A 22472-nucleotide genomic window follows, 5' to 3' on the forward strand; every position below is an offset into this window, starting at 1 on the left:
TGTGTGGCCTATCATGATGGTTTATCAATATCGAGATATCTATCTCATGGCTTTGAGTCTTCTCTTGAGTCGTTGCATTCGATTAACGCCAATTCCTATGATGCCTCCTATGATAACTTGGTTGGATGCATCCCTTGAGCTGCAATATCCCACATCAGGTCTGATATTATCCGGATATTCATCAACTTGTAAGGAGGTGAGGCTGTTTCAACATCTTCAACAGAAGATCAACTAATCAAACGAGGTAGCAGAGACGTTTAAGACCATATCCAATTCCTAATGCTGAAATATATGAAGAACGGCGGTATTCTTCCGGTCTAAAGAGTAAATGCCATTTCAAACTTGATGTAGATCGGTAAATATGAGAATTATAGCAACCAAGGGGCTAATAGGAATGCAGAGGTAGCTTAGTTATACAAAGAAAGGAGTGAATTATTTGATTCTTGCGCGAGGCAAGCAAGAACTGCGAGAATAACTAAGTACAAGCCAAGATGCATCGCTTTCAATTTTGGGTCTAGTACTATGCGACAACTCATCTCACTCGTCTAGTCAAAGGTACCTCTTATAGAAAGTAGGCAATGTGAGTATAGTTGATGTACTTCGCAATGTAAATTTCTTCGTTACATGGTATTGCCATCTTTGGAATTCCCCCAAGCTCTGTCAAACTCGTTCCAACCTCCAGGCGGCGCGTCCCACATGGCCAACTCACGAACCACTGTATCGTAGTATCCATCGCTGGGCATATTTCCCTGACAAACATTACCTCCAACAGCGATGTTGATGAGGATTCTGAACTCACTCATCTTCCTCGTGCCAGGTGGCTTCTCGGCCCTCATGGTGGGTATGCCATCAATCAACCAGACCAAGCGTCCCCCGCCCGTTGTTTCGTCCTCGTCCCAGATAAAATCGTACTTCACCCCCACCGGCGAGCTAATGTTGGGAACGGGGGTTTCGAGAACGCGATGCTTGTTCCAGTCCTCGCCGTTGAAGTGGCCCCAATGCAGACAAGTGTGGTTGACAGCATCGCCGTTCCATGCTTCCATTATGTCGACTTCGCCATCCTCGGGCCACTTGAAGGGGTCTTTAGGCAGCAGCCAAAAGGCAGGCCAGATACCTCGGGCCACCGGCGCCGTGATTCTGGCTGACAGACAGCCCCGTGGTCGGCTGAGAGTCTGGTGACTCGATAGTCTGGCGCTGGTAAATTTCTGAGCAGGGTCGGGATGCCCATGGTTGATCAGAGCGCGCACGATCACCGCATCGCCATGGTTTGAATGGAATGAGTTTTGCGGGTTGTCGACATAATTCTGCGCCTCATTGTTGCCCCATCCATGTTGACCCTGTTCATGGTAAAAGTTGGCGGAGACTGGTGCTTGGGGATGTAGATTGGGCTGCCAGTATATCTGGGGTTGCGAGTGCTGTTCCTGATAGGCTAGTGGTGGTTTGCTGGAGGTTGGAATAGGCGGTGGGGGAGGATTGTTGGACGACGGTGCCGGCTGAGAGGCGCCATGGGTTATTTCCTCCCAAGCCTTGTCTGCCTTGTCGATAATTCCCTGAAGCGCCTGTCTGAATGGCATGTTGAGTACGACCTCGGTATGGATGTGGGGGATTGCACAAGTAGCGAACACGCGGAACAAAACAGTGAGCATAGCTGACGTCATATTGTGGATATCCCAAGGGATCTGCCTAAAACCCCCTTTCACACCCTTTGCCATTCCTTCCTGAGACCGGACAGATCTAATCAATGGACAATTATGCCTCTATGGGCTAGACCAAGACTCAAATTGTATCAATTATAGGACCCCTGGTCTCTATTACATATCTAATGGGTTGGTGTACTTAGTGCCTCAGGCACTCACTGAGAGTATGCAAACCCTATGCAACAAAACTTTGGCATCGAGCACAAAATCTCAAGACATGGTCTATCTAGTGTCCTAAACTTGACATTAGTCACATCATTACACCTTTTTCTTTCGAGATAATTAATTACATTACCGACACGTGCCTCTCAGCTCACTATCTCCAAGTATGGCAGAAGCTTGCCATCCCCCTACAACGGAACTCTCCAAAGCAGAGCGCTTTGAAGCTACGCACCTCGCCGCGCACCATGGCAACTACCACCAATATTACGCCAAGTTCCGGGCACCCACCCTTCTGGACGAGTGCCTTTCAAATCTCCCATCAGATATCCTCCGCAATGCGCGAGTTATAGACCTAGGTAGGCTGTAATGCGGGTAAACTGACCCATGAGGCGATATTGACCCGTGGCTAGTCGAGCAGGCAAAGGCGGCGTACCCGGAGGGTCCGTGTACATTCGAGCACTCTAACTTCGTGGATACATCCGCGTACCGCGCTAGACAAGTTCGACGTTGTCATACTGCTCTCTGTCACTAAGTAGATACATCTTAACAACGGGGACTCCGGGATGCTAACGCTGTTTGCGCACATACAAAGCGTACTGAACGACGGGAGTTATCTCGTTGTGAAGCCGCAGCCTATGACCAATTATGCGAGGGCTTCAAAGAAGAATAAAGAATTGAGAGACATGTATAATACAATCCAGATCAGGCCACCGTTCAAGTATGAGCTGAAGGCGCAGGGATTTGAGAGGATACTGAAAGTTGAGAGGGGCGAGGAGGGGTTTGCTAGGCCTGTACATGTTTGGAAAAAAGGTATAAGAACATGACCAATGGAGATCTATAGCTCTAGAAAGATAAAAGCCGGTCCTAGAAGCTGTACCGCTTCCGAAGCCATATCTACCACTCAGTACAGGATACTTAGTGATAAGCCTGGGCAAATATTACCACCCATTCATCAAACCTTCAAGTAGCTGGAGGAAAAGGGAAATGAAGTTGGGGATTGGAAATTGACGATTGATACTCGCATTTGCGTAGCGTTGATAGTATTGCATTGTATCGGGCCTTTGCCGGGGGAACTAGACAAGGGAGGATGGGGGGCATAATGATCGCCGCCTTGTTTTGTCGATAGTTAGTCCCAAATTCGGAGTAGGAGAGCTAGCGTTTCCCAACCCTTGTTGGGGTTACACCAGTCGGCCTTTTATCGGTGAGCTATCAAATCATTTGGCTCTCTTCACCTTCCCCACAACGAGCCTGTCTATGGTCATACAGGAGTCTGCCCTACGACTTGTGCTCGACCAATAGCGAGCGAGCTATTATAATTTCGTAGTATTCAGTGCCCTCTTTTCCTATATGTCTCAATCAAACGGAAACAAACTTGCGAGATCGCCCTGCCGATCCCCTTTTTTCAACTTCCCTTGGATATGAAGCGGTTTCGAGGAAAAACTAGGTTTAGTAGCTTTGTGATTTTGGGAAAGACTCAACGTGTGTGTAGTTCTGCCTTTTTCTTGTCGCTCTTAATCATATTCAGATAACAGTCACTGTAGGCAGCGTCTGCCTCTTCTTGCCTTTGTTAGTGAGTGCATCAGTCGCATGAAAAAATGACCCGCAAAGGGCCAACGGCATGCATACACCAATCGTTGCAGTTCTGTTTTTAATGCATAGTCAGCCCGAATAAACAACTATTCCATATTATTGTGTCAGCTATTAATCCTTGTCTTTCCTCGGGTGGTCCATCAAGATTACAAAAGGGGCAGGGATGAAGAGTGACGCTCAGCAGGTTTATCCGGCATCGGTCTTGCCGGGGGGCCCCAGTAGTGTTCTCCTTTAAAAGATGCCTCTCCACCCCGTTTCTTGTCGCACGCAAATTTCTCCCGATACTGGAACGTTAGGCACTGCAATTGAAGTCAAAAACCAAATAGGAAGATGAAATTTTTCGCCCATGGTGTTGCCGCAGTTGCGGCCGTTATGCTATGTAAGCTCTCCCCTCTTCCTGTTGAGAGATGGGTGGATCACTAGCTAACCTGGTTTCATCCAGTCTTATCAACATCCATGGCCCAGAGCGGGACTCCGGTGGCATACACAGACCCGGATACTGGCATCACCTTTGATACTTGGAGTGTTTCAGAGACCTTGAGTAAGGGAGGGTTCACTTTCGGCATTGCTCTGCCGTCCGATGCTCTTACTACAGACGCTACCGAATTTATCGGCTACTTGGTGTGTGGCTCTTTCCACCTTATGTAGTTTCCGCTCTGTCTATCCTTTTTACTAACTAGTCTCGCAGCTATGTTCCTCGCAGAATGCTACCTCCACCGGTTGGTGTGGTGTCTCGCTCGGGGGTACAATGACTGATTCCCTTCTCTTGCTGGCTTACCCCTATGGTGAAAAGATTCTTACTTCCTTCCGCTACACCACGGGCTACCATATGCCAGACGTTTACACTGGGAATGCCGAGCTAACCCAGATCTCGTCCATCATCAATGCAACACACTACAGCTTGATCTTCAGATGCTCAAACTGTCTGCAGTGGACTCAGGGCAGCGCGAGTGGGAAAGCCCCCACGAGCGGGGGTCTGATGGATTTAGGATGGGCTCAGGCCTTTCCGGCTCCGGGGAACCCCAGCTGTCCCTCTGATATCACCCTCAATTATCACGACAATGGACACAACATCTGGGCTGCTACGCTGAAAAACGCGCCTAACACGTCATACACAGACTGGACCGCAATAGCCAAAACGACAGTAACGGGAAGCTGTTCCATAACAGCTGGGGCGACCACGACGACGACAATCCCGGCTTCCTCGGGCTCACTCCTGACAGGAGCAACGGCCACTCCAAAATAAGACCTATACACATTGTGATATCCAATTCCGTCGACTATTAAAAATTCCTCATGGCATTGATATATTTGTTTTGGTGGATAAAATATCACAGTTCATAGGGAATGAGGATTCGGTGGTGGAGCGGGATAGAGATTATGAGGGAGGAAGGTCTCGGTCAAAGAGAGCATATTTACTAGCATTGTTCTAGTTAAGCAGTTTGCTATTCAACGCCCGTTTCTTCCTAAGCCATCGGGTTCTAAATCAGCGAGTATAGACGGGGTCATAGTTTGCCATATTTTCTACAGGTGTTGTCTCTATAACTTTCAGTATTAGAAGAAATAAAAGGGCTTTAAACCCGGATATTTTGAAAGGCAGGATCCAGCTACTTATTGCCCTAATTCTATATGGTCGATAGTCATACGAGGATTGACCCAGAAGGCCTAGGGAGATACGATAACGGGAACGGAGTTTTTGCTAAGATACATCGGGGACTAGCTAGCATACATATAAGCTGTCAAGACAGAGTTAGCTATAATACGAAAATCAGCCCAGGGGATACCAAAAGTGACAGAGCCTTAAAGCACTGATGTACAGGGCCGAGGTTTGCCTATTTCTGGTGCTAAAAAGTGCTCTGGTTGAAAAGAGATAGCTGAGGCTAAGATTTTAGGTCTGTTACACACTTGAGACTCAGGCGGACGTACGTCCACGGCTCCAAATTTAGCTAGATTTGCAGTCTGTCAACTACTGCCCTCGTCCCTGAACCACAGCCGTGTATCTACAATTAGAGCTAAATAGATGTGTAGGGCAAGTGCGTTTCTGAACAAACGCAATGGAGAAAAAAAAATCAAAATTTCCGACAATGAGGGCATATACAGTATTCAGAGGAATATTCTATGACTATCTTTCGTCCGCTTTTTGTCTGCTTTATGTGTGTGGGTTGATATCGATCCTAAGTAGATCTACCTGGGGATATTCATTGACATGTAAACCAGTGTTGACTTGCTAGGCTTGTTCATCAGGTGGAGATACTTGGCTCCTTCCGCGCCATGAAGACAATTAGTAGCAGCGTTTCTGTGGGAGTTAGAAATGCCCGCTCGCAACAATAGTATTTGAGATGGATAGAACATACACAGCAGACCCGGACATTCCCGGAAGATGAACCACACTGGACCAAGCCCCTATAGATATTAGGACCTCTTGAGTCGATTTCCTGTCGTGCAAAGGTACTTACTGGGACGGGCAGGAGGCTCCGTGGACGACCTATCAATATGTCAGATGACTTCCGCACTTAACTGAAGTCAACTATGATACATACCTTGCAGGCTTCACCCTGCTGTCTGGCTTCTAGAGTGGGGGAAGCGAGGGTGACGGCCAGGAGGGCAGCGAAGATGGCAACGATGCGCATATTGAACAATAGTTGAGGTTGAATATTGAAATAGGTTGAATTGATTTAATTGATTATATGTGATGATGAATGAAGTAGGTGGGATATTACCTCTTATTTATACCCATACGGCCCTACAGCCTCTTCCCGAACAGGAAAGAACAACACAAAGTAGCCTGGGCGAGTTTTCTGGGGAAAGCCAAGGGTTCAGCCGTGTTTGTATGTCTGTCGATCACCGCCCCAGGATCTCGGCATGAGCGATGATCTTTGCCCAGCCTCCATAACTTTCTCTACAGAGAGGTTAGTGTTTGGTTTTCAGTCAGCAACTCTGAATTTCTTACGTAGCTTTTGTCTGCCGAAGTGGGACCCGATATCGTATCCTAGGGTTTTATTATTAGGCAGAAGCTCGGGGACTACTGATACCTCGTACAATTAGCCCCTCGGAGGGCCGGAACATGATCGGGCGTTGAGGTCGACATGTTTGATCGTCACCTCGTGATTTCCCGCCTAATCCCGTGCAGGATGACGGCGTTGTCTATATGCACGCCAGGGCTGATTTCTGTGGGATCACTGAGTTCATTTGTTTGGCATTTCCGGCGTGAAAAGGGTCCTGTTCTTAGCTCTGTCATTGGTATCAGTTGCGTTGGAAATCAATTATACTAGCCTGCACTTTGTTTGGTGTACGAGTATCTTGTATTTTGAATCGTTTCCATTCGAGGCAGTATAGCTCGGAATGCTGTATCAGCCCCCTGGTGTGATATGCTCCTTGGCAATGTCGGCCAAGAACAATGTGAGACCTCTTGTTGGGTGCTCAAATTTTGCAATTGGCATTGGCATTACCATTAGTTAGCCTGTACTATCTATGGAACTGTATTTCAATGGTAACTGTAATTGGCCTATCGATTGTTGACAATTTCCGAGTATACCATGCTTTAGTATGCACAGTTACTTAGTAAAAGATAGCCAAGCTATTAAGCATCCGAGATTCAACTTGTAATCTAGTCATATCGCGCTCCATGTTAGTTGAGGAGATCAGTGTGGTCATCGCGCGATTTAAATGGTCCTGACCCAGATTCTCAGTCTTCCAGCCTATTTGTATGATATAATCCACTTCTGCGCGTAACATGATACATACGACCATAGGGTGTGGAAAACAGGGCTTCCCGTCCGCTCAGCCGTACTTAAGCCACACGCCGGTGAGTTAGTAGTTGGGTGGGTGACCACCAGCGAATCCTCACTGTTGTATGTTTTTTGTTGTTGTTTTTTTGTTGTTGTTTTTTGTTTCATAGCTTCTTTCTATGGAGTAGCTCCTCTATATAACGGAATTAATCAAGTCGCTTCGCTACATTTTATCATATAGGTTGAGACAATGGTGGTGGAAACTGCGAGCATGTCCTCAGAGATATCGGTGTCGTGGAGGCCAAAGCCTGTAGAAGTTAGCTACGATTAGACGTTTGACTTGGAGATGACAGAGGCTTGTATCGCCCGTCATTGTTTTTCTTTTTTCTGATATAGTCAAGAGTCGCAAGAACTAAGAAGAGTTATATGGAGAGCTCGGCCCTCCAAACAGCTGATGAAGGCCATATTCAAAGAGTAAATTATCAAGCTTGGAAGAAATGAGATTAAATATTTAAATCACATAGAGTTCATTGAATTTTCCGGTCTAGGACAAGCCACATCTTAGTCAGGTCAGCATTCCAGTGGACCCTCAACACGGAACCAATTTACGCCTCAGCCAAAATTACTCCTTTTTTCTTCCTCAAGCTCTTGGAGTTTAATACTCCTTTTCCTGTATACAAACTGGGCCTTGAGGTAAACCAGAGAGCAATTGTTCAATTCTGTCTCAGTTGATATGGTGACGAGACCCACAATCATCAGTAAAAGGCAACAGGCGGACGGCATAGGGAAACCTTGAGGGAAAAAAGAAAATCATAACAACTCTCGCGATGGATTCTGAGCTTGGAAGCAATCTACGAAGACGTAGGCCAGATTATGACTTATCGCAAGAGGACGCGACGTCACGTCTAACACCCGTGATTCAACCTTTTGCGGGTCGGGTTGGCGGCAATCAAGGCCTGGTGCTTGACCGAAGCAATCCCGAAAATGCAGAGCTACTCAAAAAAGTGCCCGATGCGGCCCCACTAATGACCTTGAGTGAGGGATTCGACCTTCGTGGACTCTGGGATATCGATCTTTGGAGATTCGGCTTCATTGAATGTATAGGTAAGAAATCTAGTTAATATTTTGCCCAGCAAATACTCTATTCGAGGCATATATAAAGCACAAGTGCTGATGTGAGAAATCAGGTACCATGCTTATGGCATTTGTCACAGCCTGGGTCTCTATACAAAAGCCATTCACAACAAGTACTGCGTCATCATCCGGTGTCTTCTCTACTCCTGCTTTCCTCGGACCTCTATTTGGTGGAATTGCCAATTGGCTATTTCTAACGCTCTTCATCTTCACGTTTTCAAACGTCAGTGGCAGCCACCTAAATCCGACTATTACTCTAGCCACATTCTTCGCTCGTTTGATTTCGTTTCCACGAATGGTCATTTACCTACTCGGTCAAACTCTGGGTGGAGCCCTAGCTGGGTTCATACTTCAGTCGGCCTATGGCTCCAAAAGCTTCACAGTGGGTGGCTGCAATATCGACCTACAGCTAGTCCCTGTTGCGGACGCCCTTCTTCTCGAGTTTATTTTCTGCCTGCTCCTATTATTCCTCTCTTTTGGAGTAGGCCTTGACCCTAGACAGGGCCAGATATACGGCGCAGCACTCTCGCCCTTTCTAGTCGGAATGTCGCTTGGTGTTATAAGTTGGGGCTCAGCATTCACTCGGAGCGGCTATTCTGGAGCTTGTGAGTAATAAGCAAAATTCCAAATCTACAGCTTTGATGGACCCACTAACATCCACAGGTTTAAACCCCGCTCGTTGCTTCGGTGTCTACGTCGCCACCTCATTTCCCAGCTATCATTGGGTACATTGGGTGAGATCCGGATTGTCTATCACCGTCATTTATTGTTTGTCTAACTCAAATCCCCCCATAGGTCGGCCCAATTGTCGCTTCCGTGGGACATGGAATCGTTTACTTTGTTGCACCTCCGTGGGACCATAGATCAACATGACCTAAGGCAATCAGGCTATTTCTGAGTCACCTCGATTTCCACTCTACCGGATGTTGGATGTGGACTTGGAGGAATTTTTTATACTGCTTGGTTACCACTTCTCTCTCTGTATGATATTCTCGCCCTGATTTGTAACATAAATAACTTAGAAATGTACATCCACCTCATCATGTACTGGTATCACTATACCCTAATACTCAAGCCTCTACTCCTATATGGTTATTGTGTACATATTAAGGAAACAGTATGAATATGGTCTTGATACACAACTTTTCCGTGCTTTTATTAAAAAGACTTTTCTTCGATTCTCTCGCCTCATACAGTATTCGTATGGCCTGTAAGCATGCTATTGTCACCCCCAAATTGTATATCGCTCCCGGATAATTGTGCACGCTGGTGCATGCATCTCGCACCTTGTTGAGTCCATAATGAGAGTTTAGTTCATTTCTTTGACTACTCGGATGATAGTATATTAAAATTAGGGACGTTGAACGCCGCCCATTCTATTTTAAATGATTAGTATTATTCATTGTGTATCGGTTCCACTCACACTAGTCGTCGGTAAAATAAAGCGGTAAAATAAAGGAAATGATGGCTCTTCCTGGAATGCCTACAATATACGTGGTAACTATGTATGATGTGCTTTCTTGCGTTGAAACTGTGATCCATTTCTTTGGCTCCCAATCTATTCTAGCAATTCCAATAATTATATTCATCACGAGAGATTTTCCACGATACTTGAGCGGGGGATCATAGGAATGGCTCAATTCCCCTATTTGAAGTTTGCCTTAACCATCGAGGAAAGGATTGAGTAGCCTTAGATACGCTTCCAGACCCAACCGACCTGCACCACACGAGCGACGAGGAAAAAAGTAGCACCCACGAGCATTGTGAGTCCGCAAAATATTTGTAGGTACAAGAAGCCACCATCATCATGTGCAACCAGAGCTCCAGCAATTGGATTTCCGGTCAAGGCTGCAATACTGATGATGAAGAAGTTCGAGCCGTTACGGACGCCGATAGTTCGGACATCCTTTGTCACCTGTGCCACAATAGCCGGGATCATGCTCACGAAGGTGCCACTGGTAAATCCAAAGATAGCCGAGAAGATTATGATGGGAATGTTGCCATGACCTGGGATCCAGAGTGCTAGAACAATGATGCTGGTGACATACGTTGTGATAACCATGACATTGAAGCGGCCGAAGCGGTCTCCAAGCCAGCCGGGGAGGATACGACCAAACACACTATTATTAGGATCAGTATATGCCGATAATGAAGCATGAATTTTGGAAGGAAGAGTGACATACCTGCCAGCGTTCAAGATAGCCAGGAGATAACCAGAGAGATTCAAAGACATGCCATCGTGCTGTGCCTGCACAATGATGAAGTTGGTCGGCAGGAAAACTCCCCAGAAGAAAAAGAAGCTTCCAAGAGCGACAAAAAGGAAGGTAGGCTCCTTGAATGGGACCAGAAATTGGTTCACGGCAACGGGGGTAAGCTTTGGAGGTAGACGAGACCGAATGGTCAGGTTGCCGATAATAAGCAGGCCAAAGAACAAAAACGCCACTGCACGCATGGACCAGGCAAATCCAGCAGTTGGAATGAGTCGGTCAATCATGATCCTAATCGGACATCAATTAGATTCTTGCCTGGATAAGATTAATCAAAGCTACTTACGGAAGAACAACACCCGCAAGGGAAGAACCTGCAGCAATGATACCAAAGGCCAAGCCGCGCTTCTTCAAAAACCAGGTACCGATAGGGTTAAGACAACCGTAGAAAATAGCGCTGGCGCCTAAGGCACTGAGGATTGACTGGGCCAGGAAGAACTGATAGTACTCAGAGGCAAGACTGGTCATCATCAGACCCAGAACGTGACAGATTGTGCCGGCGAAGAGCATGTATCGGGGGCCGAAGTTATCAAAAATCTTGCCGAAGAAGGGTGCGCCGAGAAACATCATGAAAGTCTCTGTGGAGCTGATCCAGGCGACCGAAGATGCGGAGTATGATGCGAGTTGATCACGCTGATAGTAGTCTTGGAAGACTCCAATGCAGTTAATCCAGCCCATAGACGCAAACATGCAGCACCATGACCCTGCCACGACCGTCCACGCTCGTAGGCCCCCATCAGGGAAGTCTGCTGGATTGGGGCCCGTAGGTTTGGGAGCCGAAATATCGTCGACGGTTGTCTCTTTGCTGTTAATGTCGGAAGATGTATTCTCTTGAGGATTGTGCTTCTCTAAATCGGCGCTGGAGGAAGATGAGCGGTTGCTGTCGTGGGGAAGACTCATTTTGACGTTTTGTCGGAAACTCGTTGTTCAACGGGGTCGATTTAAGAGTTCGTATAACTTGTACCTAGTTGATTTCGTCCAAACGCAGTAATATTGGAGTAGGATTAAAAACCTAACAGAAGATGTATACCTCGACCGTGATTTCTTGGCTGGAGAAGCAGTCTGCTTATGTATGGTCCGCTAGCACAGCGCTGTACGGGGTCGGGGTTAGGGTTGAGAACGGAGCCCGAAGTAGACCGAAGGCGCGAGGACATCGTGATCTCTTTAGCGGACCTGAGTAGTACAGCTATGGCCTTCCAACGTGAGGAAGCAATCATGGAGCCACTGATCGCCATTCATACCTAGGTAGTGCTTAATGGGCCCGATATCCAATCAGAACGGATAGACTAGACGCAACCCTAACCAGAAATGGAATAGCAACCATCCCACCGGCAACTAAACCGCATCTTGTCCCTCAGATCCACAACGAAGACGCTGTGCTTCGTGATTAGTGCGTCATCAGAATCCCACCGGGCCAACGCCGACTCCGAACGTCCAGGCATATCGCGCTCACCTAGGCACCAGAGGGGAACTTGCTTACCTTGACGTCAAAACCAACCTTGGAGTAAATGACACCTCGCTCGTGGCGTCAGCATGTTATTAGTATGTGAGGAGAGATTTGTGCCTTGAGAAGTTCATATCCATAATCTCTGCTTGCAAACGCGGGATTCTTCACCAGCAGTTTGTTCTTCTTTTGACTGTGATTACTATTCTCATTTTGTACCTCTGGCTATTGCTACTGCCACATTATTAGGCCACGGTTACTGCCATTTCTATCACTCACACGGTTATCTCTCCCACGGGTGCCGCGGCTTTGTCCTTCGACACGATGCGCGCTATTGTGATACATGAAATAGGTGGCCCAGGGGTGTTGAAGCTCCAGACGGTCCCCAAACCAATCCCGACGGCGGGACAGGTACGCATACGTATCAAGTCCTTTGGGCTTAACCGGTCGGAAGTATTCACGCGCCAAGGTCATTCACCCGGTGTGATATTTCCGCGTATTCTGGGCATCGAAGCAGCTGGGCTTATCGACCATGCAGATCCGGACTCAGGCTTTGACACTGGCGAGGTCGTTGTCACTGCAATGGGCGGTATGGGCCGTACCTTTGATGGTGGATATGCCGAATACACAGTAGTGCCGGCCAGCCAAGTGCGACGCGTCAATGTCACTGCTGCCTTTGGGCTCGATCGGCCCGTGCCTTGGGACATCTTGGGCGCTCTTCCTGAACTTATGCAGACCGCTTGGGGATCATTGTTCACTAGTCTCGAGCTCATTCCCAGCGACCGCTTGCTTATCCGCGGCGGAACTACCAGCGTGGGGTTGGCGGCTGCGGCTCTTGCTCGATCGCATGGGGTCTCTGTTACCGCGACAACACGCAACCAAACACGCGTAGAGTTCTTACGTGGCCTCGGTATTGAGGATGTCATTCTCGATGGCGGATCGATATTGACCGAGGTCCAGAAACGGGCTCCGTTCAGCAAAATCCTTGAGCTGGTTGGGGTAACCACTCTAGAGGACTCTCTGCGGTGTGTGGCGCCTGGTGGTACTGTCTGTATGACGGGTATAGCTGGCAATAAATGGACCTTTGACCAATTCACGCCCATGTCATCAATACCGACATCCGTTAAGCTGACCACCTATGCGAGCACTACAGAGGCCGTACTGAAAACGCCCATTGAGAAGATTGCTCGAGATCTAGCGTCAGGCAAGATTCAGCTGCCAATTAAGACCTTTCCACTAGAGGAAATTGTGGAGGCCCATCGAATAATGGAAGAAGAGGGGGCATTGGCCAAGATTGTGATGATTGTTTAAGTTTGTTGGGCTCACCTTCAATGTGTGATGTACATCTTGTTGAAGATGCTAGAAATATCATCGACCACGGTAATTATAGGCTTTCTGGTCGAATGGGAAACTCCGACACATCTATGCAGCTCGGGATGGTAGGAATAGCTTCAATTTACAGTACACAGTAGAGTGTCGAAAGTGGTCTATAATTCAGGCTTATTAAGGCATCAACTATACAAAATCAAGCATTTGACCTTTGGCCGCTCTACCCTTTCGCAGCCGCGGAGCGAGCGGCAGCCTTCCAAGGTTCTTACCTCCGGGCCTAACCAGGGCGGCATCCAGATAGATGCTGGATTTGTTTTTACTTTTTTGTTCAGATACTTTCCAAAAAATTATACAATCAGGTGGTTAATATTTTAGAGAAAGACTTGGGAAGTTGACGACACTCAATTTGGCAACCCTTCCGCCTATTTGTAAACACCTAACTCCGATGAGTCATGATAGATTACGGTGATAATTCATCTTTTCCCACGAAAAAACAGACCCAATTTGTTTTTTTGCAACTCATCTTAGCTTTGACCATGTCCTCCCAGTGGCTTCCGCGTCTTTCTTTCCTCCAATCACTTCGCCAGTCTCACTTTACTCTGCCTGTGCGCCCAGAGTTTCTGGCTTCATCTGCCTTCCAATTTGTTAATCCGCGCCATCATGTAATAGCCACGGATAATGTTACTCAGACATTCCCAGAGTCTGTGGTTGCGGGGCTAAGCGATGAGGAAGCACTGGCGTTATTCACCCGTGGGTTCTTTGGCGGCTTCGTCTTTGGGCTTGAGAGATCTGTCCTACGAATGGGGGGCTGGAATTTGCTGCCAGCGCGGTACACGGGTGAGCACCTTTCTATGAGACAATCCCTACGTGCACCTTGAAGAACCTTCGTAGATCTAGGGACAAAGGTGTTACGGATATAGGGCTCAGCGGTTTCATCTGCTGAAATTGTCATCATAGGTTTCGAAGGAGATCCACACGCATCCCAGATCTGGAATATTTCCGAGCTTCCCCGAAATCGTCTTCTCCCTGTCGGTAGCACCCTTTTCGGGTCATTTAAAGTGATGGACAAGCAAATAGAACCGGAATCATCGGACCAGCGGGCCAGTTACGTGGATTATGGGTTTGGCTCGGACGAGTTCACGTTTGCAGGCTGCCACCGTTTCCAAATCACTCGATCGCCGCGCATAGGCGCTGAGCCCCTGGTGCAGTTCGAGCTACAGCACTTCCGTTGTAATCCTCAAAAAAACGAACCATCAGTGGCGGAATACATTGCGTGGTTCCATTATGTCTATGCGAAGTCGCTGTTTGGAAATGCAGTCCAGTCCGTTCTATTACGGTAACCCCCATCGAGAGAGAGTTGACAGATGTAAATCACTCGATCACTCGATCTACATATGTATATATACCATCGCCCCTCAGATAAAACAACAATATCTAGTGTATTTTTAACTTCTCTTCAAGTTTACTCAAATCGTGACTTGATGTCAAAATAACTATCTATACCAGCAAGATTAACAATTTTACGGATTTTCTATACCCACATTACCAAGCTTGATTACGCAATGTTATTTGTCCCGACCAAACGTACCCCGGGAAGGATTTATTAGGGCAAGTGATCCTGTCGTCCCATCCAAATACATACTTCATTTCTCCAGTACGCGTACGTCAATAAGTATGCCCCCACCCGTCAACAACCCCTTTTGATTCCGCCAACAGAGCGTGGAAAAAAATAAACCGTGAATTATGGTGGGCACTTGTCACAGCTATATACTGTCCTCTCAATTTTATCAAAGTAAAATCCTGCGTCTAATTGAATTGGTCCTAGATTGCTTCATGGATGTTAACTTTATATGTCATAGATGCATTCGAAAGTTCATCTTCCATTGGGCGCGTAACTCAGTTGGTAGAGTGTTCGCTTTGCATGCGAAAAGTCCAGCGTTCGAATCGCTGCCCGTCCATTTCTTTTTTGGATCTCCACATATCCTCCGGGTATAGAAATCCGTTCCGCCTAGCGCTAGTTAAAACGAAAACAAAACAATCAGCATTGAACTCAATTCACCTAGGTTTGCAAGTTTCAGTAGCAAAAAAGTCTGATATATTTAATGCATGGGTATTGCTGGCTTACCATTGCTATTAACTTATTGACCTGATGACAATTTCGCATTTGCATCGGACATCTCTCATATAATAATTAATGTGCAATGTCGGGGTTGGAATCAGCATGGAATTTTGAAATCAGCATCGCCCCAACGAATAGGGTCACAGCGCAAATAGTAAATTAACTGAACACCGTACTTGAGATCTTTGGCTCCGAAGTGCAATGACCCTACTTTTTAGTTGAATACCATAGTCCGAACCTGATATTGAAAAACCACATCCTATATATAGAATAGAAGGCGTGTGTTACATATATCCATGGCCAGCCATACAAAAAAAGAGGATACATACGGGCATACTCTGCCGCTAAACAAATCCTGGTATGTTGGTAAGGCGAGAGAAAAGCCAATTGGAGGATCTACTATAATCAATCTATGCATCATATGGCGAGCTACATACATTTTGTTTGATCATCAGAATTTTAATGTGAGTAGGAAGGCGACTAACCGCGACGAGTAGAGAGGACATGCTTCTAACCGATCGCGATGCCAGGACGAGAAGCGCGGGACCGAGAAAGGATGCAAGAAGACCCCATCCACCGTCGCAGAGCCACCTTGGGAGATCCAATTCTCGAATTCAGGCGTGCCGACCAAATTCGACTGACCCAGCTCGATTGCATCACCCGGCGGTGTCATAACGGCGTCGCCCTCAGGCGGCATGTTACCTCCGGACGCTTTGGCACTGTAGGTGCAGAGAATAATAGCACTGGTCAATAAACCGGCCGGTCCTAGCACGTTGCACAGGCGTTGGTCGTTGGGTTTGTACATATTGCTCTCACGCTCATAGATGCGCTTCAGTTGAGCGGCGTGGTAAACCGCCTGGCGACCGGCGGGAGATTGGGCCCAGATACTGATGACATTATCGATATTGGCTTCCTGGCAACCCGAGCAGCATTTCTTGTGCTCGAGCAACCGGATATTGGCATACAGCTTGAGACAAAGAAGGTGGTACAGTGTAAGGTCGAGACCGAGGAAATGGCTGCAGTCACTTATGCATTCCCCAAAGAATGCGTTTTCGAGCTTATCGGTCTCTTCAATGTGGACTCGCCAGTCTTGAAGATAGCCTTTCCAAAGCTCGACTCGGTCTGTGGTGCGGTTCAATTCCGGTGAGCGGTAGTTTCGATGATGTTCTTCGTGTACCTCTTTCGAAACAGCCCACAGCTCCGACAAGAACGCACAGAGACTGAAATGATTATCCTCAAGGGTTAGGTGAGGCATCCGAAGATACCCAGTCATGAACCCCCGTGACTCGAGTCCATCGCGGACCATTGTAGAAAATGCACTTTTCGTTCTACCTGCTGGTTCGTACCAGTGGAAATTGGTTCTGTCCTCCCTGGTCTCTGCTCGCCACATATTGTCTGACACGGGCAGTGATGGTCCGAACTCTTGATAACGCATGGTAGGGGGGCGATCAAGAATGATGCACAAATAGGTATCAATGCGTAAAACCGCGTATGCTAGCCTAATAAGGTATTAGGAAATGGGCGATTGTAGATATGTGGAAAGGCCTAGATTGTACCGTTTCATCTCCTCAAGCTGCACCCATTGCTGATCAGCAGATTGTAGGTGTTCTTCAGGATGCCACTGATTATCCAAGACTCCGAGTCGTCGCAACGTAGATATTGCAATGTCAGTCCACTGTGCTGCCCAATTCAAACTAGAAGCAGGTGCCTGGGACCATTAGCTAATTTGTTCCGATATCCTGGCTATCGAGGAAGAGATCCTACATTTCCAAGAATCGCATAAATCAAGGTGATGACCAATGCTTGTAGGGTTGGTAATGGTATATCTGTCGCTGGCTTTTCTGTTAAGGCTTCTCCCGTCTATTCTAATATTAATATGTTTGTACTGCAAAGCTTAGTTCGAATGCAAGCGACACTTACTATCGTGGGCATTAGTGCCCGCGTTAGTTCCTGGTTGATTGCGTACGGAACTAAATGGTGACGGTTGGCGTTTTGCATCCACATCGATAGGTTGGCCATCGCACTTGTCAGCAGATTATTCTGCTTTTCGGGAGCAAAAGTGGGAACGTGTAAAAAGGGCCACGCTTGGTGAAAATTTTCAAAGTCAATGGATTTGACCTGGGTAGTAACGAACTGGACTTGGCTCGTAATGGCCCCGTGCATCTGCAGCCACCCGTTTGGTAATGTAGGGGTAGATACCTCAGGGCCTGTCATCCTAAATACTGAGGTATCTATGTCTGTTTAGTCAGATCATAGTCGTTCTCGAATGTACTAGCTTGTCGCTTCAACTGACCCGAAAAACTGCGGCTGGGGGTAAAAGTTGGTACATCGATCATGTGTACTTGATATGGTTGGTCCGTAGAAAAGTGATCTCCCATTTCTGAAGACTGTTGCACTGATGCGTCAAACGGAAAACTCATATTATCAAATGACTCGCCGAAGTACAAAGGAGGGGTTTTGTTCGGAGTGAATGTGGCTGTGTTGATCCCGGAAATAATGCCCATCAATGGATCGGTTAGCGGTCGCAAGGAATCTTGGTCTGTTCCGAAATTTCCTGAAGGAGAGTGAGGAGTGGTGGCGCTATTGCTCGCACTTTGGTTCATTGGGGAATTCCACTCTAGTCGGATGGGGGATGTATCCTCTGCATTTGGCATGATAGGGTTTGCAGCGCACTCGATCTCTACTTCTTCTGTAGTTTCGATTGGCCTGGATTGGGTTCCCGGGATGGATGTATGCATACTAGATGGTTCACGCACGCATAGTTCCCCATTGTCGGCACATGTAGAACAGGGATGGTTGGAATCACATTTTGTTTTACGACGACGACAATTTTGGCATGCTAGCGGGGTTCTTTTTGGGCCGTCTGGAGGTACATTATGCTGGAGCACATGTCGATTCAGAATATCACTGTTAGATCTGTCAGCCGATCCTCTACAGCCAAGACGCCAAGCGACCAGCAAGCGGCTTTTACCTCCTGGCAAAGCTTCGCCCACAGATGAAGCATTTATGTCGGCGCGAGTTGGTATGTACGACCAAATGGCGATTTAGATGCTCTTTGCGTAGAAATGATTTACGACAATCGTTATCAGTGCAGATAAAGGGGCCCAACGAGACGGGGGCTCGACGGGAAGATGAAAAGGCCATATTCTTCTCGAATATTCTTGTTGGATAAAGGTAATCAACGCAGTCAAGACGATCAAGGCGATCATGGGTGGATCAAATATCAAGGAACCTCCCGCGTGTGGAGGGAGTTGAGGTGGGGAGAGAAGAGAAAAAGCCGGACACGAACAGTCTTCGCACTAAGGAGAAACTAAGAGTCTTAAAAATCATGAATAGTGATTAATGAAAATCGCTAATCTGGAAGCCCCAATACAACTCTGAGCAAGCTGCTTATTGGAAGGAATAAGCAAGTTTGGAGAATTCAGATCTTGCGATCTGCGGAAGACAGATTCTCCTTGGGGAAGTGGCCCCCAATCCTACGAGATTAGTGTATGAAAAAGAGAGAGCCTCGCGCGCCAAGCACACACAATTCTCCGAAAAGATTTTTTTGCCAAGAGCCGCCTCGTCCTTACATCCAACAAGCTCTAAGGGTCGTGTTCGTAGCGGAGTGAGCTGGGTATGTATGAGGATCCACATGGCTTAAGAGATTCAACACCGCTTCTTCTGGCTTCTTCACGCCTTCTCGCCTTCTTCCTTTCTCCGCCCTCCTCTCCTCCTCGCTGCCTTGTTTCTCTTTCCATTTCTTCAGATAGCAACTCAAGCTTCCTTGGCTTCTTTTCTCTCCTCTGTTCAATTAGCGCTGCTCGAGATTTCCTATCTACGACCCTGCACCGCCAAGATACCTACTAGCGCCAGGCCCCTGGACCTCGGATCATGTTAATTTGTTGTCGTACCCAGGGATTCCAATCCTTTCCAACCATTGTGGCCGATGACAACTATGACTTGGCCATTTGCCTTTTTTTAAATTGCGCTTTCAGCTCCATTCCTATGCACCGTGACCAATATGGAGCATCCTACTTCCACAACACACATCTTCAGCATATAATGCGTGCGCTAGTCGCTGACTGCACACAGCCCGAGTTTTGATTATCTATACTCTTCTTGACACTAACGTGCTAGTCAAGTACAACAGCGCCAAAGTCCACACGTTATTGGATCGGCCTCCGCGGAATATATTATCTGCACTGCTATTAATCAGCTGCTCAAACCCACATGCATTTTGTTCTACAACCCGAGAATCGCCTATGTGAATCTGAGAACGCGAAATAGAGATAGTGCCCTTTGCGTCGTGCAGTGACAGGGCCGTGAGATTGACCTCTGAAGCATTCCTGGCCGATCAAGGGGATAGGGTGCATATGCACTAACTACAAATTAGCCGGAGTATATTCGATCGCGGTGATTCGCGATCTTTGAAATAATAACGGTCTCTTTATCCAGGATTGACATTGATCTCCTTAGACAGACACCCACCAACTTGATGTGGACTGCGTAATACTTTATGCACCGACGCCTTAGGTACTACGGTCCTGTCTATTGGGTGCTAGTTCTCTAATGAAGAGTGCAGTTAGTTCAAGATCAAGAGATGGGGAGAGGGGAAGAGCGGTGGAGGGGCCCGAAGGGGACAGAAGGCCGAGCGCTCTACGGAGTATAGAGTACAAACCATGCAAATATTCCAATGTATGACTAAGCGGGAGCAAACACCTGGGCAAAGAAAGAACAGGATCTCTGGCATGTAACATCTGACAAAGAGAAGAGACACTAGGTAAATATTTATACAATAGGGGCTATTCAAGAAGAGGAATTTGAAGTGTAATAGCCTAAAACTAGAGTTCTCTGTAGTTACAGTATCGACGAAATTATTACCGAGATATGTACTCCGTAGTATCGATTCTTAGGGAACCGCCGGATGCCTTACAAACTGATAAAGCCCATGTTCATCTTGAAAAATGCTCCAACATGATAGCCTGTTGACTCAATTCAGTACATAGAGCTACACGCCTCGTCCAAATTTGATCCTCCCTCCTCGAGACTTACTCTTGAAGGCCTCTTCAATCTCCCCAAAAGTCCGACCTTTTGTTTCATGCATGAAGATGACGCCAACAACGACGGTAATAACACAACATCCACCGAACAAAAAGTATGCACCAAAGCTGCTCTTCTCAAGCAGGACGGGTGTCGTCAAAGCCACTAAGAAGTTACAGACCCAGTTACTGGAATGAGCCAATGTGGTAGCCGATGCTCGTGTTCGCTGGGGCTGAATCTCGGCGCTATAAACTTTGACCGAGATACCCCAGGTAACGGAGTAAAGAGCGGAGAAAAGGTAGATGCACACAATCACAACCCAGCGACCGGCGCCAGTAGTTTTGTGGACGGCATTTCCAGCATAAAGACTGCCCATCAGAAACATCAAGATCCCCATTACAACTCCGCCGTAGATAATGCTGCTCCTGCGGCCCCATTTATCGGCATAAATTAATCCCGGGATAGTGACAGCGAAAATCACAAGCGCTGACACACCCGAGGCCAGAAAACTTGCTTCCGATGAGGCAAGACCGGCCTGTTGAAATAATTGTGGAGCGTACTATCGAGTTCAAGTCAGCCACTGTCACTTATACCAAGGTGTAGAAAGGGCTTGGGCGTACATAAAGGACACCATCAATGCCACTCATTTGCTGCATGCCCATCAAAAACACTGCAAGGATAGTCCGGCCTAAGACATCTTTGGAGAATATAGCAAGAAGCTTATCCATAGTTCCGTCTTTGACCCTCTCAGTATCAGAGCCGACTTCCTGTGCCCGCACTTGTAGTACAACCTTTTCACGCTCTGCACGGCTAACGCCCAATTTGTCCCACGCCTGTTCGGCCATTTCGTAGCGACCATGAAGTCCTAGCCACTGAGGGGACTCGGGTAAATAAAGAAGTGAAAGTCCACAGAGGACCATAGAGAACGCGGCAAGAAGAATAAACGGCATGCGCCATGAGAGTGTCGAGTGCATTCTCGAGGTTCCATAACTGATGAAGTACCCCATGACTAATCCTAAGGTAATAGCCAGTTGAGGGCCCGTTGTCAGGGCGCCTCTAGTGCTAGTTGGTGAGATTTCACAAATCAGGACGACAAGGTTTCCAAGGAAAAGCCCTTCTCCAAGACCTTCCACGACGCGGCCCACGATGAACATGGATAGAGCGACGGCACCTGCTTCTATTGCGGCTCCAATGCCGAAGATGAAAACGCCGATGCAGATACCCTTCGGCCGACCAAGCCGATCGGCGACATAGCCAGCGAAGAGAGAAGACAGCGCGGCCGGAATCAAGATACTTGAGACGATTAGGCCGTGGATCGTGGAGTTTTGACTACCAAATGACTTTTTGAAGTCCTTCATGTCCGTCACCGGGCCGATAATACCCGTATCCATTCCGAAGAGGATTCCATTTGCTGAGCAGAGAATGCATGCTAGCATATATTTCGGGGGATTTTTGAATTGGAGGGGAATTAATCCCATTACTGCGGTTTTGTGAGGTTTGGCCGACGGGGCTGACAGGGTATTTTTCCAGGGTCAGGGTTGAAAGTGTGAAGAAAGTACTTACAAAAATAAGAGAAGAAAAGAAAACTCTTAGCCCTCTGGTGATTTTGTTTCCCAATGCCCAGACCCACGTAGGGCAGCCATTATTATCTGTTCGGTACACTATTATGTATTCGGTACATCATAGAATGTACCCTACAAGTACTTATTAGATCCACTTACAATAATTCCTCGCTGTTTCTATGCAAGATGATTTTACTTGCAAAAATTGACAAACTATAGAAAATAAGAGGTATATAGGAGATACACAGAAAAGTTTGTACTAAAGGGCTGAACCTCGGAGAAGGGTCCTCCGACGAGATTGTATTTGAGCTATTCACGGGCCGAATCAACGTGTAAGAGGAACAAGCGCTGAAGATTTTGTGGGCCGTTTTCCCAGTTCAATCTCGGGGTATCTCCTGGGGGTTTCCCCTCGTTTCTG

General features: G+C 47.2%; 10 protein-coding genes across 10 annotated transcripts; 6 read left to right on the forward strand and 4 right to left on the reverse strand.

Annotated features, from left to right (window-relative positions):
• Positions 1 to 620: 620 nt before the first annotated feature.
• PEX2_090750 (glycoside hydrolase family 16 protein) lies at positions 621 to 1658 on the reverse strand (the record flags this gene model as incomplete). Its single annotated transcript, XM_016746345.1, has 1 exon — positions 621 to 1658. One exon carries the CDS (start codon positions 1656 to 1658, stop codon positions 621 to 623), a length of 1038 nt encoding a protein of 345 aa, XP_016597134.1.
• A 367-nt stretch (positions 1659 to 2025) lies between these two features.
• On the forward strand, positions 2026 to 2395 carry PEX2_090760 (uncharacterized protein; the record flags this gene model as incomplete). Its single annotated transcript, XM_016746346.1, has 3 exons — positions 2026 to 2215; positions 2270 to 2299; positions 2355 to 2395. 3 exons carry the CDS (start codon positions 2026 to 2028, stop codon positions 2393 to 2395), a joined length of 261 nt encoding a protein of 86 aa, XP_016597135.1.
• A 1384-nt stretch (positions 2396 to 3779) lies between these two features.
• PEX2_090770 (Cellobiose dehydrogenase, cytochrome) lies at positions 3780 to 4695 on the forward strand (the record flags this gene model as incomplete). Its single annotated transcript, XM_016746347.1, has 3 exons — positions 3780 to 3828; positions 3892 to 4070; positions 4138 to 4695. The coding sequence occupies 3 exons, from the start codon at positions 3780 to 3782 to the stop codon at positions 4693 to 4695; spliced, it is 786 nt and encodes a 261-aa protein (XP_016597136.1).
• Positions 4696 to 8004: 3309 nt separating this feature from the next.
• PEX2_090780 (uncharacterized protein) lies at positions 8005 to 8298 on the forward strand (the record flags this gene model as incomplete). The annotated part of the gene is made up of 1 exon (XM_016746348.1): positions 8005 to 8298. One exon carries the CDS (start codon positions 8005 to 8007, stop codon positions 8296 to 8298), a length of 294 nt encoding a protein of 97 aa, XP_016597137.1.
• Positions 8299 to 8606: 308 nt separating this feature from the next.
• On the forward strand, positions 8607 to 9184 carry PEX2_090790 (Major intrinsic protein; the record flags this gene model as incomplete). Its single annotated transcript, XM_016746349.1, has 3 exons — positions 8607 to 8916; positions 8975 to 9045; positions 9107 to 9184. 3 exons carry the CDS (start codon positions 8607 to 8609, stop codon positions 9182 to 9184), a joined length of 459 nt encoding a protein of 152 aa, XP_016597138.1.
• An 817-nt stretch (positions 9185 to 10001) lies between these two features.
• On the reverse strand, positions 10002 to 11478 carry PEX2_090800 (Major facilitator superfamily domain, general substrate transporter; the record flags this gene model as incomplete). Its single annotated transcript, XM_016746350.1, has 3 exons — positions 10002 to 10431; positions 10495 to 10809; positions 10865 to 11478. 3 exons carry the CDS (start codon positions 11476 to 11478, stop codon positions 10002 to 10004), a joined length of 1359 nt encoding a protein of 452 aa, XP_016597139.1.
• Positions 11479 to 12346: 868 nt separating this feature from the next.
• On the forward strand, positions 12347 to 13333 carry PEX2_090810 (zinc-binding alcohol dehydrogenase family protein; the record flags this gene model as incomplete). The annotated part of the gene is made up of 1 exon (XM_016746351.1): positions 12347 to 13333. One exon carries the CDS (start codon positions 12347 to 12349, stop codon positions 13331 to 13333), a length of 987 nt encoding a protein of 328 aa, XP_016597140.1.
• A 554-nt stretch (positions 13334 to 13887) lies between these two features.
• On the forward strand, positions 13888 to 14691 carry PEX2_090820 (uncharacterized protein; the record flags this gene model as incomplete). Its single annotated transcript, XM_016746352.1, has 2 exons — positions 13888 to 14188; positions 14309 to 14691. 2 exons carry the CDS (start codon positions 13888 to 13890, stop codon positions 14689 to 14691), a joined length of 684 nt encoding a protein of 227 aa, XP_016597141.1.
• Positions 14692 to 15921: 1230 nt separating this feature from the next.
• PEX2_090830 (fungal specific transcription factor domain-containing protein) lies at positions 15922 to 18240 on the reverse strand (the record flags this gene model as incomplete). Its single annotated transcript, XM_016746353.1, has 6 exons — positions 15922 to 16969; positions 17027 to 17178; positions 17235 to 17330; positions 17391 to 17701; positions 17764 to 18176; positions 18227 to 18240. The coding sequence occupies 6 exons, from the start codon at positions 18238 to 18240 to the stop codon at positions 15922 to 15924; spliced, it is 2034 nt and encodes a 677-aa protein (XP_016597142.1).
• A 2141-nt stretch (positions 18241 to 20381) lies between these two features.
• PEX2_090840 (putative MFS sugar transporter) lies at positions 20382 to 21970 on the reverse strand (the record flags this gene model as incomplete). Its single annotated transcript, XM_016746354.1, has 3 exons — positions 20382 to 20434; positions 20505 to 21051; positions 21113 to 21970. The coding sequence occupies 3 exons, from the start codon at positions 21968 to 21970 to the stop codon at positions 20382 to 20384; spliced, it is 1458 nt and encodes a 485-aa protein (XP_016597143.1).
• Positions 21971 to 22472: the final 502 nt, after the last annotated feature.

The sequence above is a fragment of the Penicillium expansum genome (genome assembly GCF_000769745.1).
Source record: "Penicillium expansum strain MD-8 chromosome Unknown contig309, whole genome shotgun sequence".
Classification (NCBI taxonomy): domain Eukaryota; kingdom Fungi; phylum Ascomycota; class Eurotiomycetes; order Eurotiales; family Aspergillaceae; genus Penicillium; species Penicillium expansum.